The following is a 16,114-nucleotide window of genomic DNA, read 5'->3' as shown; positions in this document are numbered from 1 at the left end:
TCAAACTTGACCAATGAAATATTTATTGCTTTATTCGTTGCAGTATGCAAGGTTTGCTCTATGAATACTACAATGGCTAAGTTATTTGTTTGAAAGAAAATATGATACTCTTGTCTTACGCCTTTCCTTGCGTGAGCACAGAGGGATACAACTGCATTCACCTGAAGAAGGGCGTTATTCGCAACACGTCTAGAATTTTCTTAACGTAGTACGAATTTTGAGGAAAATTACGCTATTTTGGACTATTAGGGATTGTGCACGTAACTCATGAAAACAACATAAAAAGTATATTGAAAATGAAAGTACTTCTTTGATCTCTTCTAGGATCAGCCCTGTGAAAGATCATCACAAAAGTTGATCGAGTAGAAAATTTCTTTGCACAAAAAATGGGCAAATACTGGACATACTTTCTGTGTGAAGTAAATTATATTGAATGCTGCTGAGTGTTTTGTGGAGTACCGAACCGCTCCGTAAAGGCATTCGCATCGGTTTTAAACTGGTAAAGCAGCTGTTGTAAAAATAGTTGATTTTGTCAGAGGATGAAAGTGTTGTCTGAAAAAAAATTGCCTAAAAGCGGAATTTCCCAAAAGCGGCAAAAAAGCAATAAGTATGCGCCTTCTCCCCCCCCCCCCCCCATCCTTCCTTGTTTATTACAGGTAAGCCGCCCCACAGAAGATATCAGGACCTGGACAATACATCTATTCCAGCTCTGCAAAGAAATGAATATTCGCTATTCGACAGTAAAAGAGGCACAGCAATTAAAAGAACGACCATTTGTGAGCACTGTTGAATAAATTAATTTTGGTTTAAACTAACGCTGATAATTAAGCCAGGCTGCGCTGAAGGCTGGACGGCTGGTGGTTGCGCGCGGGCTGACTTTGATGTGGGTGCAGTGGACCCAAAATGCTGGGTTTGTGCTGCTGTACAGCGCGATTGAGTCATCTGCTTGCGCTGCATGCAGTGGTCGTCCACCAGCCTCAGTACAGTTAACGTACTGTGGCTGAACTACAATGCCCGTAGCACGGCTGAATTTCCGGCAGGTTTAGTCCGGCTGGAGTCCTACGACCGCATCTCGGCTGTCCTCTGGTGGTTGTACTTCGGCCACACACGGGTGGCTTTGGGATGGCCGGAGCCCTACGGCTGGAATCTGGCCGAATGAACGTAAGCCGGTCGACTGGCCGACGGACACTGGCCGTTGGACAGTGATGGGAGGACGCCCATATACGGCCAAAAGGCCCACATTTGGACACGGGCCGAACATGGTTGCCGGAAAAAGGCCGGGCAGAAAATCACCGGCCAAAGTACACCGGCTTGAGTAAGGCCGAACAGTCCTGTGCTGTCTGGGCACTGGAACGATGTACACAGGGTGGGCCGACCCAGCTCGCTGCTTTGGCACTGTTAGGGCCCATCCCTTCAGAGGAGCGCTGCGTAATTGGGAGCTACAACAGGAACGTATGTCCCTCCTATGCTCCGACTCTCGCACGGCGTGATGACAACGGACCAAAGGCACGCGGAAGCGGAATTCTGCGACCACTGAGAAGCAGCAGCCGAACACCGTTGCAAATCTTGCTTGCTTAGTTCGGCCCATTGAATTGTCAACTCGGCTGGCTGCGAGTTTGGACTCCACTTCCTGGGAGGCTGAGCCGTTCCCTTCCGCCGTCTACGGAGAAGAGACGCACGAAACGGGAGACCTAAGCCCGCGCGCTGCGGCTAACCCATATTTTTTATAGTGGACGCCCCGAGACCGAATGATCCCCACAGGGTTGGAAACAAACTAACAACACGAGACACATGGCGCTTTTGGCAACCTGAACCCCCTGGCTCGGAAACAAGGGGCCGCGTCAAAACTTCGGCGGACAAGCCGCCGCGACCCCCCGCTGCTTTCTTGGGGTTGGCCGAGCGAAGTGGAGACACCGTTTCCTCGTTCTGCTATTATCCCGGTGACGCCTGTCGCTCGAAGTTCCATTATCTGAGGTTCTGTACATTAGGCCAGTTAATGGGCCCCCTTCCCCTGCCCTTGGAGATGAGGCCCTGGTCTGCAGCCTCCGTACCCCCCCCCCCCCCGCTTAATCCAGCACTGCTTGGGATTGGCCAACCAGAGATTGGCCGAAGAAGTCAAAGCGTTCAACGCGTTCGTTGCTACCCAACAAGGAGGAGGGAAAGAACAGGTTGTCATTCGTTGCCTGCGAGCTGAAGACAAGTACCGGGGGTACGCGACGCAAGACACTCTGCAGAAGGCGACGGCCAAGGTGGCTAAAACGTCACACACCGAATTCGCCAACTTACCCGTGGAGATTCTCATCGTCCCAAACAAGCCCTACGTAACCAACACAAACATCGACGTCTTCGACGGGCTTGTCAACGGAGCGGTGGAACGCTTGACGTGTCGAGTCCTTATATGACGTGTGGGTGAATGTTTCACGGTTTTACCGATAAACATTTTAGCTTCGCCCCTCCCATCACCATTCACTTTGTGGAGATAGCGGGTTTTTTTGTCTACCAGCGTATGGAGGCTATGGAGGCTCATGCACACGTCGGTGCTGTATTTAGTGTAATCTGGGAGGTGGGCTTTTAAGTTTGTTTCTTGAATTGCTACAATGTCAGGAGAGTCGGTGGGTGAGGCAATACTTTGTGCAAGGGAACCGTAGTTGAGTTTGAGCCCACGACAATTCCATTGCCGAATTGTGGTCGTCGGGTTGTCCGGCAGGCGAGAGTTACATTGCTGAAATTGTGGAGCCATCTAGGTTGCCGTCATTGTAAGGAGGTAGATCTTTTAAGATGTAGGGCACTGGATCCTCGGTGGGGACGACTGCGGTCTTCTTGGGGCTGTTGCGCTGGTAAGCCTCGAGCGCAGTTAGCCAAGCCTCTATTTTAACCCACTGATCAGAAAACTTTGCGGAAAATTGCTGCGGCTGAATATTATCCTGTGTAGCAAAGTGCCCTTCCTCGAGCGCAGTTAGCCTTGCCGCTAATTTAACGCAGTGACGTGCAAACTGGTGCTGATGACTATAAGCTTCTGCCGCAAACTGCCCTTGCTGGGATTTTATAGGGGAAACGAATTGCTCGAATTGCCGCTGCACTTGGGTTTGCATGGCCGCAAATGTTGGTGCATAGACTGTTGAAGCGTTTGAACTGCGGTATTGAAAGTGTCTTCCACCTGCTGTATGGTAGCGTACTGCGAGGGGGGAGCTTTTGTTCGAATTTAGATATGGGTGTTTTAGCAGCGCCATTCAGCGCAGGGTCAGTCGTGGGTCATCTGGTCTTTTCCTTTTGATCACAGGTCGCGCTTCCGTGCTGCTATTAGGTGTCTGGCCTTCTTTTTGCATTTCCTCTTTGAATGATGTGAGGTCAGCCCTAATGAGAGTGATTTCTGCCAGGAGAGAGGCATTTTCCCCTTTAATCGCGGTGAGTTCGTACTCGGCGCGTAACCTAAGCGCACGCTGCTGTGCTACTTGAGGGGATACGGGATGGTTCCGAGCTCCGGGAGAGACCACATCAACCGAGCGCACCTGCAGAGTTCTATCCTTCATACCGCGCCCGGCAGCTGGGGATCGCGCTCTGACTGGTGTACCGCTTCGCAAGGTCGAACTCCGACGCTTGGACCCAGACCGATTTCTGGAACTGCTCCAGCCTTTGGACAGGCTTCTCTTCTTCTCCGACGACCGTGATTGATGGTCATATGGGTGCTGTCCACGTGAACCGGACAGCTGCGGCCTGGCTTTTCCGGTCGTATCAGCAGTTAGAGAATGCTTGCGTCGGTTGACAGGCGGCAGAAATCTCTTCGGGCACGGCTTTGCGGCCGTTGGATGCTCGCCGGCGGAGAGCGCGCAGCGTGGCCTACATTCGTGCTCTTCCGATGGCAGCGAAACGCCGCATGCCGGACACTTGAGTGTGTCTGGAGGTTGGGGACATACATCCTCCCTGTGTCCCGTCTGGTTACACTTTCGGCAGTGTGGTACGGTACGTTCGTAGAGGTAGCATCGAAGAGTCTGCCCGTATGCATTGACGAAGAATGGGACACGCTTGCCGCAAAAGGTGATCACCATTGCTTGTGATTCTGCAAGGCGCCTGCAAGCCAAGACTTCGTAGCCCGGGGTTTGAATTTCATTCAGTAGCTCTTATGGTGTGGTGTCATGTCCTATTCCATAGAGTACCCATTTGCATGAATTACCGGGTGCGACCCCGTATGATGCGATGCCGTAAGCTGTTGCATTTAGTGGAATTTTGGACATCTTGTTAAGTGCGATAGCGATTTTTTTCGATGAGGTGCTTAGAGTGAGCACCTTTTGCTTTTCGTCAACACGGACTCGAATGTCAGGCTTCTCATCTGTTATCTGCGCCTCCAGCACCACTGTGAGAAGCAGTGTCCTTGGGCTCACCTTGCTGAGTTGTAATCCGCCGCGCGGCCGTATTGCGACCTTGTAATCATCAGGAGGGAGAGGGGGACATCTTGGCTGGCCCACCGTAGGCCGGCTCTGGCGTAGGGTAGGCTTTGTTGGCGTTACGATAAAAAGCTGCTGCGGCGTGACAGCTTGCGAAGATCGCTGCCGGCGCTTGTTTGCTCGGTTGGTAACGGTGATCCATGGCTGTTCGTTCTGCGCCACGCACCCAAGTGCCGAAGCGCCCTGGTCGATGTGGCTGTCCATCTCGATGTAGGCTTCCATGTCGTCATCCTCCGTGGCATCGGGGGGGGGGGGGGTGCGAGAGGTGGTGGTCATCGGTTTTCGCTCGCTGAGTGGCTCTCCATGAGTCCACGTCCGGTGCCGATGTCGGCTCGGACTCGCCGCTTGTGCTAGCAAAGCGGTCCCCGCCTTGGAACTTCCGATGGGCGTAAGATGCTTAAAAATGCACTTACAATCAAACGTCCGGTATCAACGTGACCACTATAAGCAGATGCCGCGCCAGTGAATTCGCCGACACTCGCCTGAGTACATCACGTTATTGACTGCTTCGTTTGCACGGCGTAATCATTTTGAGTTCTTAGCTGTGCACAAGTTCGCTCCAATAAGCTTTGTTCCCTGAAGAAATAGGCGCCCTCCTTGGCTAATTGGCAATATCGTGATGCGAGCCCCAAGTGTTACGTTGTGAACTCCGCAAGTGCCGAGGCTATGTTCAGACTACCAACGCAAAAGCCATATAGTCCTCTATGGTCGTAAAAACGGCGTGTCAAGCAGTTCGGTTGCCTGAGACGTAAAACAGCGTCATTCTTTAAAGTTATTACGGCAGTTGCGACAACAGCCTGAACCCGCCTTACTCTAATTCTACTCAGGAAACGAAGTTATTTCAACTTTCAGCGCGGCCATCCCTAATGACGACCGAGCATGACGGATACGCAGCGTGCGTCACGTAAATGACCCGGTTATGTTTACCTTTTCTTGAACGTTCGCGCTCCGAATACGAGTATACCTTAGCTTTAACTTGGTGCTAATACAATGGAATGGTAGCCGGCGAGGACGATAAGAATATGCAGCCTCATTTCATTGGCAATGAACCATCTACGAATACATCATCCCAGTTACACGCACCGACAATTTCCCTATACTGACGTACTGACAAACACCGTTATAGATAAAGTTCCAGTGTGTCTGCCGAGTTCGCTTTTTACCAGGTTATTCTTTTAAGTGCGAATGCACTGCTTAAGCGACCCTGAATCACTCGTCCACCGCTGTCCGTCCATCCGCACCACATACCCACTTAGGGCGATTGGCCAAGAAGAGTTCCTTCGCTACCCATTCGGCATATCTTCGTGATACTAACCACTTCCTACGGGAAAATAACAACATAAAAATACCTGATGGCGCCTTCCTTGTAACTATAGATGTAACTTCTCTGTACACAAATATACCTCACCGAGATGGGATTGAAGCCCTGGTTGAATCCTATAGCATACATCGGGATCACGAGGCGCCAAGCCCACAAGTCATTGAAACTTTGACCAGGCTAGTGTGGAATTAAATAGCTTTTAATTCCACAATCAGTATTATCTTAAGCGACCCTGAATCACGCGTCCACCGCCATCCGTCCGTCCGCACCACATACCCACTTAGGGCGATTGGCCAACAAGAGTTTTTAAGTGCGAAAGCGACCCCACCACATACCCACTTAGGGCGATTGGCCAAGAAGAGTTCCTTCGCATCACCCGTGCATTCGCACTTCCCCATGCTCCCCTTCAGGGAAATGCGGGTTAAATTTTTTGTGTCTTGACGCCTTGTGAGCCATTCGGAGGTGGGGAACCGAGAGAGAACCTAGTTGACTATAGAAACATCAATGTAACCATGTTTTATTGTGAACCTAGAAAATTTTGAATTGAATTTGAACTGAATTGAATTTCTTCCTGCACAAAAAAATACACCATGAAAAGATTATAGGATGAGGTCGCAAAGTCAGCGACTGTGGTGCTCACGTGTCTTTACCAAGACAGGAGACGCAATGTCACGACGGATTATGGTGGCTGCGTCGATGTGAGTCTTATCTTTGCGCAAGTGTACCCTCCTTGTAGTCTTTCCCGAAGGGGTCGGCGTTGCGGTGCGAGGGACGCGGAATGGCGTTACAGCAAAGATCTGACTGGGTGTAGTTGATGGTGGTGCTGTCAGCGGAAAGAGGGAGGGAGGTCACTGCCTTGGTACACTGTTATCACCGGTCGGTGCCTTCGCATGAAGTGGTAGCAGCGGGCGAAGCGGGCTGTGGCCGTTGGGCACCCGTGATGACGTCGGCTTTAACTCTTATCGCTGTAAGTGTGGCCGCCGCCTGGAAATTTAGGCCAGGGGGCCTAAGCTAGTTGGAAGAAACGACGCTGTGCTGGATACCACACAGCGTACTATGCGGGGTGGAGAAGCCTGCGCGGAGCGTGCGTGTTCCTCTTCTGCTGCAGGCCGAAACAGTTCATCCCTGAAGCGGGAGTGCGCGAACGGTAGCGAGAAAGTTGTGCGAGCTTCGCTGAGCAGTGTAGCGCCAAGGACGCAGCGTAGCCGAAGCGGAAGCGCTGCACAGGGGATGGAGAGCTTGAGGGGCGATATTTTTTGTGGTTCAGCAGAACGGTAGCCCCGGGCTTGAAAAACCGACCCATTCGGCGGCATTGCTCGAACTCCGGTATTTGCTTGTCGAACGTCGACATGCCGGTGAGCCGCTGGCCAGGCCAACTGCGCGGAGGTTCCTGGTCCTCACTCGAAGCCAGTAGCGGAGTGCCCGGTCGAGCGAGTTTGGCTTCCTCTATTTATTGTGAATTATTTATTGTCACCGGCGAAAACTGGGAGAAACGAAAACAAGTGATCGCCCAGGCGACCGCTTGTCTCCATGTTGTGTTTAATGTACCTTGGGAAGCTCACACGCCAGTCCGCGCACTGCTGATGATTATGATAGGATGTCGGTATGATGGTAATAGGAGTGTTGATGATGTTGCTGCCACTACACGCTATTCGAGAAACCACACATTGTCAGTGGCCAATATCTGTTTAACTTGCTATCAAATGACTTTTCAGAAACGTTGAAACATAACTGCCCGAATTCCTTTTAATGTTTTTGTCAACTGAAATAAGGAAGTTTGTTTTTTCTAATTCATCCTAGCTTTTTATGGGTGTTGTGTGTTGCGTGTAAGAAAGTAGGGGGAAATATTGCTGTTTATTGTATTTGTATTTTAGCTTTACCCATGGTGCAGAGCACCTGCAAAAAATATATCCTATCAGATGCTTTGATAGTTCATTTTTTTAAAAACGATAGTCTGTGTTGGCTTGCTTAAACAAAAATAACAATTGTGTCTCTAGGTAGGTGTGAGGAGTAAGTGTATATACGTGTATAAGAAGTGTGTATTTGCTCGATTCAGTCACCCGGGAAAAGATGAAAGGATTCTGACCGGAGAAGTCTGTACAGGCAAAACCTTTCCAAACCACTGCATGTGAAACAATGCTTGATACTTCAAAACATTGTAGAGCAAAATAAAACTTTAGGCATATTTCAGGCAAAATACCAAGTCATAACTGGTACTGGCACTGCCTTTTTAATGCAAAATAGATGTGTCCGTGGTATTTGCGACAGAAAGAAAAATTAGGCGTTGGAAAAAATAAATACAAAAAGCGCTCGCACCCAAATATATACATTGAGGCGTCACTCAAAGCCGAACAGTAACGAAATGTTCTGACAGATGGCGCGCGAGCAGCCGAACGTGGGAAATTCAAGTGTCTTTAGCAGACTTCCACTTTGTTTATGGTGGGAAGGTCGAGACGCTGGAGAAGAGCGTGAAAGGAGAACGGGAAGGGAAGAGAGGCATTGGGCGGCAGAAGATATCAGGAGGGAAGTGAGCAGTTACATAGCCAGTTTTGATATTATTGCTTGATATATATATATATATATATATATATACATATATATATATACATATATATATATATATATATATATATATATATATATATATATATATATATATATATATATATATATATATATATATATATATATATATATATATATATATATATATATCATGTAACTTTACTCATGTAACTTTACTCTGATGAAGGCAAGTCCCGTTGCCGCTACGTAAGTAAACATTGTTTGTTATTGTTCTTGCTCTGTAACCGACTCTTTACTTCTATTTCTGTTTCTGCGCGCTTTGTGAGTTTATCTTTCTCTAGATTTATATATATATATATATATATATATATATATATATATCAAAGTTGCAGTCCTTATTGCCAGTGCTGTTTGGCGTTTTAACGATGTTTTATAGTGCCGAATGAGGTCAGATTGCATTTTTTTTTTTGCAGGAATAAATAATTGAAAATTCAAGTCGAGAAAAAATGCGCCGTTTTTTTCCGGAAGCGGGAATCGAACCCACAACCTCCGCATAACGCGTGCGGTGCTCTACCATTGAGCTAGTTCCGCGGCGACTCCCTTCTCGACTATACGGCGGGGTTTTGTATTTACGACTGCTCAGAGCCCGGTCAGAGCCCGGTCAACTGCAACTTTGATATGTGTCCTTACGGAATCCCTCGTCCCCTACGTCTGTGTTCTATATATATATATATATATATATATGTATGTATATCTGGCAGAAGTGAGCAGATACAAGGCCAATTTTCTATATTGTTCTTTCTATATAATTTATATGTAATGTATTATATTGTTGCGCAATGCGGTATTTTTGTAATTGTAATACTCGTTCTGATACCACCACTGCGTGACGTCACACCCATGTGTATAAACACTTAGAGGTTCACCTACCGCAAGGGGCGATATTTTGTTGTTGCTCGTCACTATTTGCCATAAAGACAGAATAAAGGGGCCATAAAGGGGCCCTAAAGACAGAGTACAAGTTTAATATATTCGACAGATTTCTTGTTTTATTCTTGTTTAATTTTAATTGTCAAGCTGAATTGTTTGTTTTCTGACATCAAGGGGACGAGGTCAGGGAAAGTACCAGAACCAGAAGTAAGTATATTGACTAAGGATACTGCGAACGGCAAAAGGTGTATTTTCCGGTGTTTTGCGTACTCACAAGCTTCGTAGGCGGTAAGACAATACCGCTCAGAGACCGATTTCCACTTTTTCTGTGTTTTTGACCGCATTTGTTCCTGCCTTACTTTCATTATGGTTGATCAAAATAAAAAAAATTACACCATCTTCCCGTGGGGAACCCTGATGAGGATGCGAAGCATCGTGGCGGTTCCGTGTGGTTCCATTGTGTTGCCGTTATGTTGAGTGATCTGGTTTTTACTAGCTCCAGAGAGAATTCCGCGTCCGGGTCCACACCGGTGGCGAAGGCACGCAAGTGCTGTTGTGTTACGGTGAGTAGGCGGTGGTTCTCGAGGCGCCGAAACTCGTCCATCATGTTCTTGTCGATGTTGTCTCTGTGGTAGAATCGGTAGGCTCCGTCAGCGTTGGTGAGGTAAAGGTTGTTGACATTGGTGCACCGGGTGAGAGCAATGTACACGCCCTCCTCTTCGCAGCTTTGTCTTCTCGTTCTTCTTCTTCTTCGGCGGTTCCCCTACGGGAAGATGACGATGGTGGTTGAACGCGAACCTATCTCATGATGTATTCTTTGGTTGGCCAATCCCTAGGGGCATCCTGCCACAATCAGCGTCAGAGGCGCTGCGGACGGGGCTGGTTGAGCTGCAAGGCGCGTGGCGCTTCCCGCCACAGCTTTCCCACGGCAAATTCAGCATCCCCCTCTAAAGCTTTCAGTTCGCCGTTTCCGTTGACGTTCAGCTTCGCGTGCCTTCGTTGTATCAGTAGCTTCTTGACGTAGTTTGAATTAGTCGAGGACAAAAGGCGCGTTCGTAGCACTTGTTCCTGACTGATGTCCTTGCCCTTTGCTTTCTGTTAGTGTTTATATTGTGTGTTAAGTGTCTTGTGTTTTGAAGTTTTCTAAAATTTCCATGCATTAAAGAAAAAAAAATGTAGCGTAGTGGGAAGAGCACCGCGTACCGCCCGTTGCGGCCAGAGAGTCGTGGGATCGAAACCGGGCGCCGCTATTTCTTTTTTTTATACTGTAGTATCGGGGAGCTGTGGGTGTAAGGAGGAGAGTTGCGCATGCGCAGTGAGCGTGTGGACGGCGCCGCCATCAACGACGGAGGACCAGGCGAGCCTAAGAAATGCTCCGCATTTAAAAAAGGGGTTACGTAAGTGGTGACTTCGCTTATGCCAGGTGGATGCGCTCGACGGCCGTGCAGTTTCCTACGGTGTAGTGAACGCCGTAGAAATGAAATTCGTGCTTCTATGTTGAAGTATTCTTTCGTAATTTTCTTGTTCACCCAACCATTCTGACAGCTGTAAAAAGAATGCGCACTAAATGTATGCTAAAATACCTTGTTCGGCAAGCTTATAGTCTGTTTATTTGCGTTGGGAATGGTAATCACAAGGAGTTTCCCACAACACATCAAAATTTCTGTACGCAAAATTAGCCAGAGTGTCTCATGCCTATTTTGTGTTTGCCTTACTATATAGCATATTTCTGTAAAGTTTGGGTGATGTCAGTGTTATTCTAACGAGGCAACCTTTCGAATGAACCAAACTTCTATTTCGCGTCCATGGCTCCTTTAAATAAATCGAAGGAGGGGCTTTTAGTCCGACTCTACACACCCATCCCCTTTGGTTGGGCAGCTCTCAAACACATTGATACCCCCTTTTCCGGCAGTAGCTCGCACTGTAGGGGGGGAATCTCCGGACATCTACCACATGGTGGGGGCATGCCCCTCCAAGCCTACCATACGCCCTAGCCCTAACCCAACCCGGAAGGACAGGAAAGCGATCCTGCTTGGCTGCTCTTACCTCCAGGCCAACAGAGACTTCGCTGTGCGAGTCCGGGCAGCGGGCCACGCCAACGGGGTTCTGCAATAGGGATCCACATGTAGTATTTGTAAGGGCTGTTCCCTGAAGGGGAAGTATCTGCATATCCCTCGTGTATTCTTATTAAGATACCCCATAAATGTTTAACCACCCACCATTGTCGGCACGAAGGCGTTTCGTCTCGGGTTGCTCGTCGTCTGTAGATGGTCGTCGCTTGCGAGGCTCAGTTACCCCTGAAATGACAAGGTGGGCTCTAGATAACATAACAAAACAAAACTTTATTTCAGAAGGCTCCAGGTGGGCTTCAGATAAAGTTTCATAATCTGTTTACGACACAGCACCGCTGTCCGCGCCAGTGACGCAAAGAACATAAGCATCTGTTTGAACTGATTGCTTCATAGACGCGGTAAAAATGTGGATGAGCGAGTGCACCCACTGAGTGAGTGTGGGTCTAGCACCTTCTTTCGCAGCCACTGTGCCTTAGGACTTGCGCCCAGTGCGCGCAGCCAGGTCCATAGGCAAGATAGGCCACGCTCAGTAATCTGGATATATTAGCTGAAAAGTGTTACACCGTAATACAAAAATTTGGGCCGTTCAACAATCCGCGTGCATCGTTAATCGAACAGCTCCACGAGGAGTCATCGAAAAAAAACAGCGAACAGCCAAGTTTTGCTTCTCTGTTGCCTCGCCCTTTTTTCCGCCCTGTATAATGGTCAATGCGATGCACTATAATAAAAGAATTGAATCTTTCGGGTCTTATTTCTCTAGACCACATGAATTCTAAATTCTTGCGCCGGCTGACCAACCCTTTGGCCGGCCTCAGCGCCCTGCGTAAAAAAAACGCCTGAAATAATCAACAACTCATGAAAATACTACTACAGTCAGCCAAAACTACAAAACGGCAGCAGCCACGAACCCGCACAGTTGTCTGTACCACTCCGCCCATACCAACCCGTGAAGACGGGGCGTGTAGAAGAAAAAACGTCACAACGCGCGATTATTGAAACATGCGGTGGTGGTTGACAGAGAGCGTCGCCGGCTTCTATACCAAGCATGGCTTTCGTACAAACTCTCGTGTACAGAGGCGGCAGATAGGCCTAGTAAAATGAAAGAATTGGCTTTGTGGTTAGTGTTTGTTAAATTTAAAAATAATCAGGAAAAACTGTATAATTAGCAGATAACTATTTCAATGTGTTGGGTCTGCTTGATTGACTTACCTTGTTCATTCACGACGCCTCACATACATTTCATAAATTTAACAGGGCAGAAGTCGCATTCTCAAGCCGTTTGCAATTGCAGATTCAATGACAACATCGTCGCATTACGAAAATGTGCACAATTCTTCCGGGGGCAGCGTTTTTAGTCTAACGTTCTAGCTGAAACCGTCATAGAATTCCTATGCGTTTTACTGAAGTAACAGTGATGAAAAACGGCCGCCTGAAGTGTGGAATCAGGAATTAATCCGACATTATTCTGAGTACAAAGAAACACGTTCCCTCGTTCAAGCGACCACAAAATACCACCGAAAGTCTTTTTCGTGTTTTATTGCTTCCATGATGCCGACGCCCGCCACACATATGACTCAAAAATGCACCGTCAATTAACTCACCTACATGCAGCTCGCAACTACCTAGTATAGTCCCATTCTTCTTCGGAGCTTCTTTTTAAAATGCGATTGAAAAGGGAGCTCGTGTTCAGATTATTCTCGGCGTTTTGAACAAACATGCGGGGGTGGTAGCGAGACGAATAAGCTTTCGTTTCTGTTTTTAACTTGTAACTGACTATAGCGGCGAGCTTCCGAAACAACATTCAGCTATGCGAAGGTACACATAGCTTAGGTGTTTCCGGCAGCAGGACCCCGCCGCCTTCCATCCAACTTCCTTCCTTCGCCTTCTCGCTTTCCTTCTCGCTCCTCGCCCTACGCTTTCACGAACGGTAAATAAAGAATGTCGGAGCCGAACAGAAACTGCTTCGGTGGAAATAAATTATATAAGTTAAAACTGTTCAAAACTGTTTCACAAGTTATAGCACACTTTAAATATTGTCTAGCTTGTAGTGAACAATTGGGGTCAACTTCTCAAAGCTTATTTGACAACCCACAAAACAGCTAGGCGTACATCAACTGATATGTTATGGTAATAAAGTTGGCGGGTTGGTACTGATACTAACTAAAAATAGCAGGGGCTGGTCGCTGTGCCTTTAGGTGCGCCTGAGCAGAGACAATAGAGTTATGATGATATCGTGTTAGTGCGACTGAACCTTTATAGGTTTCAAAAAACGTTTGAACCCATTCAAGGGGATTACGTTAAGGGCTTAAGAGCCTCGCTAATTTTGAAGAACCGGATTGTTGTTAGGGCCGTTGTTTGTCGATACGTGAAGTGCCCATTTACAAACAATTTGTCAATATAATTGTGGCTGGTCGTAACAACGGATCCACAACAACAGGAGGAACTGGGAGCCGTTTCTCGAGGTGCGCCTGACATAAGACGCCACCCGGTTAGCGTCTGGTTAATGTACAACATTGGTCTCGGTTTACGGAGAAATTTGAAATTGCGTAAAGAATACCGCGTTGACGGTTGAAGTAAGAAAATTGGAAAAAAATACACTGTAGGACGTACATTGACACACCGTTTTTCAAAGTGAAGTATAGAGCTGTTAATGATGAATAGTTCGGGAATATTATAATTGGTGAGACCTGGTTGCGTGTTACAGGCAACGTCCTTGTCAATTTCGTGCTTAGAAGGGACGAGGAATCAAACCGTTTAAGAATAGTTTACTAAATACGCGCGTACTGCACGGGGAGGTGCAGAGTTCAGACGTTGTACGGCCTGAGAATATATTAGGTGTTCTATTTGCCTCATGCAAAAGCAGTGTGCGCCTCATAAAGAGTAAAACAGGCTGTTTTCAGCAGCGGTTTACCTCAAAAGTGCACGCGTCTCTAAAAAACATGGTGGAATCGTAATGTGAGTTCCAGCCGTGTAAACACTGTAACGGGCGGTGACTCGACCACTGTGCTATTCATATGCCAGACTAGTTTTCGAAGTACCCTCGTCTCCTAGTATTCCTCGAACGTAAAAGTATAGTGGCTTTACCTGCGATATCGCGCATTTCTCATATTGTCTCACGATGACGGGATTCAAAAGTGGTTTCTCCACACAAGAGATCATTATACAGCGATCAAAACATATTATCAGACCCCAACCGTCGTAGATATTGGCCCTGGACCTGACAAAAGTCTGTGGCAACGTCTCGGATGCAGCCATATTGGTCAATCCATGCCAGAAAGGTCAATCCGTGGTCAATCCATGCCAGAATGCGTACAAATACGTTAGAAAGTTCTCGTAAAACCCGGCAGCCACTATAACCTGGACAGACTTGTGTGAGACACATTATCCCTAGGCAATCGTGGCACTTCGCAAGGAGACGTACTGCCTCTATTCCTTTCTAACCTTTCCATCATAGACACCCCATGAGAGAACGGGATCCTCATCTCTACTACTGCCTCTATGCAAGCAGCATCACCCTCGGGATTAACAGGGGAGTGCTGGCCGCATCTAAGAAATACTGCAAAGGGGCACAGAAGTGGTGGTAAAAGCGGCACGGAGAGCGGGGTTGGCCAGCTCTCCAGAAAATCTGAGCTACTTTTCATTTACCCAAACAAAAAAACGTCACTCTTTCAACATCAAACTCCACATTGAACGTAAAGAGATGCCAGAGATCAAGGTACTGTAAGTTCTAGGGCTACAAGTACAATCCCGTAGACTTAATCACCCACTTTTCCAAACACTAAAAGGACGCGTGAACCAACTATTGGTCTGCTCAAGAGTGCCACAAATAAGAACTCAGGCCTGACCCAGAAGACATGATTCACTTGTTCCAAGCTTTCGTCAACAGCAGATTAGCTTACTCTACCTCTAGTTTAAAGTAAGAGCTGCTGAAACCAACAAATTTCATGCCCCAATTAGACCCCCCTACGAGGCAGCGCTGCGTCGTTCTCCCCGCACGTCCACTGACCGACTGGAAGGGTCAAGCCTTCACAGAAAGGCCTGCGAGCTAGTCTAGGCCTACCTAAAGGGGCAATCGGAATGCCTCATTCGCACCCAAAGAGAACCTACATCCTCAAAAAAACTCGAATAAAATACCACATCATATCATGACGCGATGACTGTTCCGCCATATATTCACTCTAACACTGTAGCCAAACCACGTTCCGGCCCCATGGCAGGGTGCAACGAGCCCACGCCCGGCACAAGAAATACAGAACTGATCCAGCAGTCTTGTACATTGAAGTTGCAGAGTACAGGCAGCAGGAGGCTTTTACCACATTCGCCGTTGGAAATTGCCTAAACGCCAACACGTTTGATAATATCACAGTCCAGACGCCCTACCAGGAACCAGCGGAAAAGGCGGCGATAGCACTGGCCGATTAATTACACCCCTCCCCCTACCTGTAGCAATCCTTACAGATATTAAAACAGCAATCCAAAATTTTGACGCTCGACGCGTATCCCAAACGGTGTTCAAACGTTTGCTCAGAAACCCCCGTAAATCCTCAGTGAAAGTGGCCTTAACCCCCGCTTATTCTTGGCTCGAGGGAAACTACGCGAGCAATGGCCTAGTCCGAGGACTTACCATCAGGACTGAGCTGAGCCGGTTTCCTTACCACGAAGTCCGGTAAGCGCGGGTCAGTCCGTCCCGCGCGGACGGGTCATCTGATTGTATGTCATAATATCCCCCACCCATTACTTGCTGTCCCGCCGGATCTATCCTCCCACGGCCAAATGCCTGAGCTTGGAACAATCTCACAGAGTAAAGTATTCCGCGAGACGGT

At 47.9% G+C, this 16,114-nt stretch overlaps 1 protein-coding gene across 3 annotated transcripts in view; it reads right to left on the bottom strand.

Moving 5' to 3' along the window:
- LOC144163629 (uncharacterized) overlaps positions 1-16,114 on the bottom strand; it is an 86,878-nt gene that overhangs the window by 35,419 nt on the left and 35,345 nt on the right. For all 3 annotated transcript variants that reach the window (XM_077694434.1, XM_077694436.1, XM_077694435.1), the window contains 2 exons: positions 11,439-11,516; positions 11,266-11,325 (listed from right to left, as the gene is read on the bottom strand). In XM_077694434.1, the coding sequence (XP_077550560.1) occupies positions 11,266-11,325; positions 11,439-11,516 (138 nt within the window). The remainder of the gene's footprint in view (positions 1-11,265; positions 11,326-11,438; positions 11,517-16,114) is intronic.

The sequence above is a fragment of the Haemaphysalis longicornis genome, unplaced genomic scaffold (assembly GCF_048455015.1).
Source record: "Haemaphysalis longicornis isolate Haplotype H1 unplaced genomic scaffold, Haemaphysalis longicornis Haplotype H1 scaffold_126, whole genome shotgun sequence".
Taxonomy (NCBI): domain Eukaryota; kingdom Metazoa; phylum Arthropoda; class Arachnida; order Ixodida; family Ixodidae; genus Haemaphysalis; species Haemaphysalis longicornis.
The sequence above is the reverse complement of the archived record's forward strand: the minus strand, read 5'-3'. Positions and strand labels throughout refer to the sequence as shown.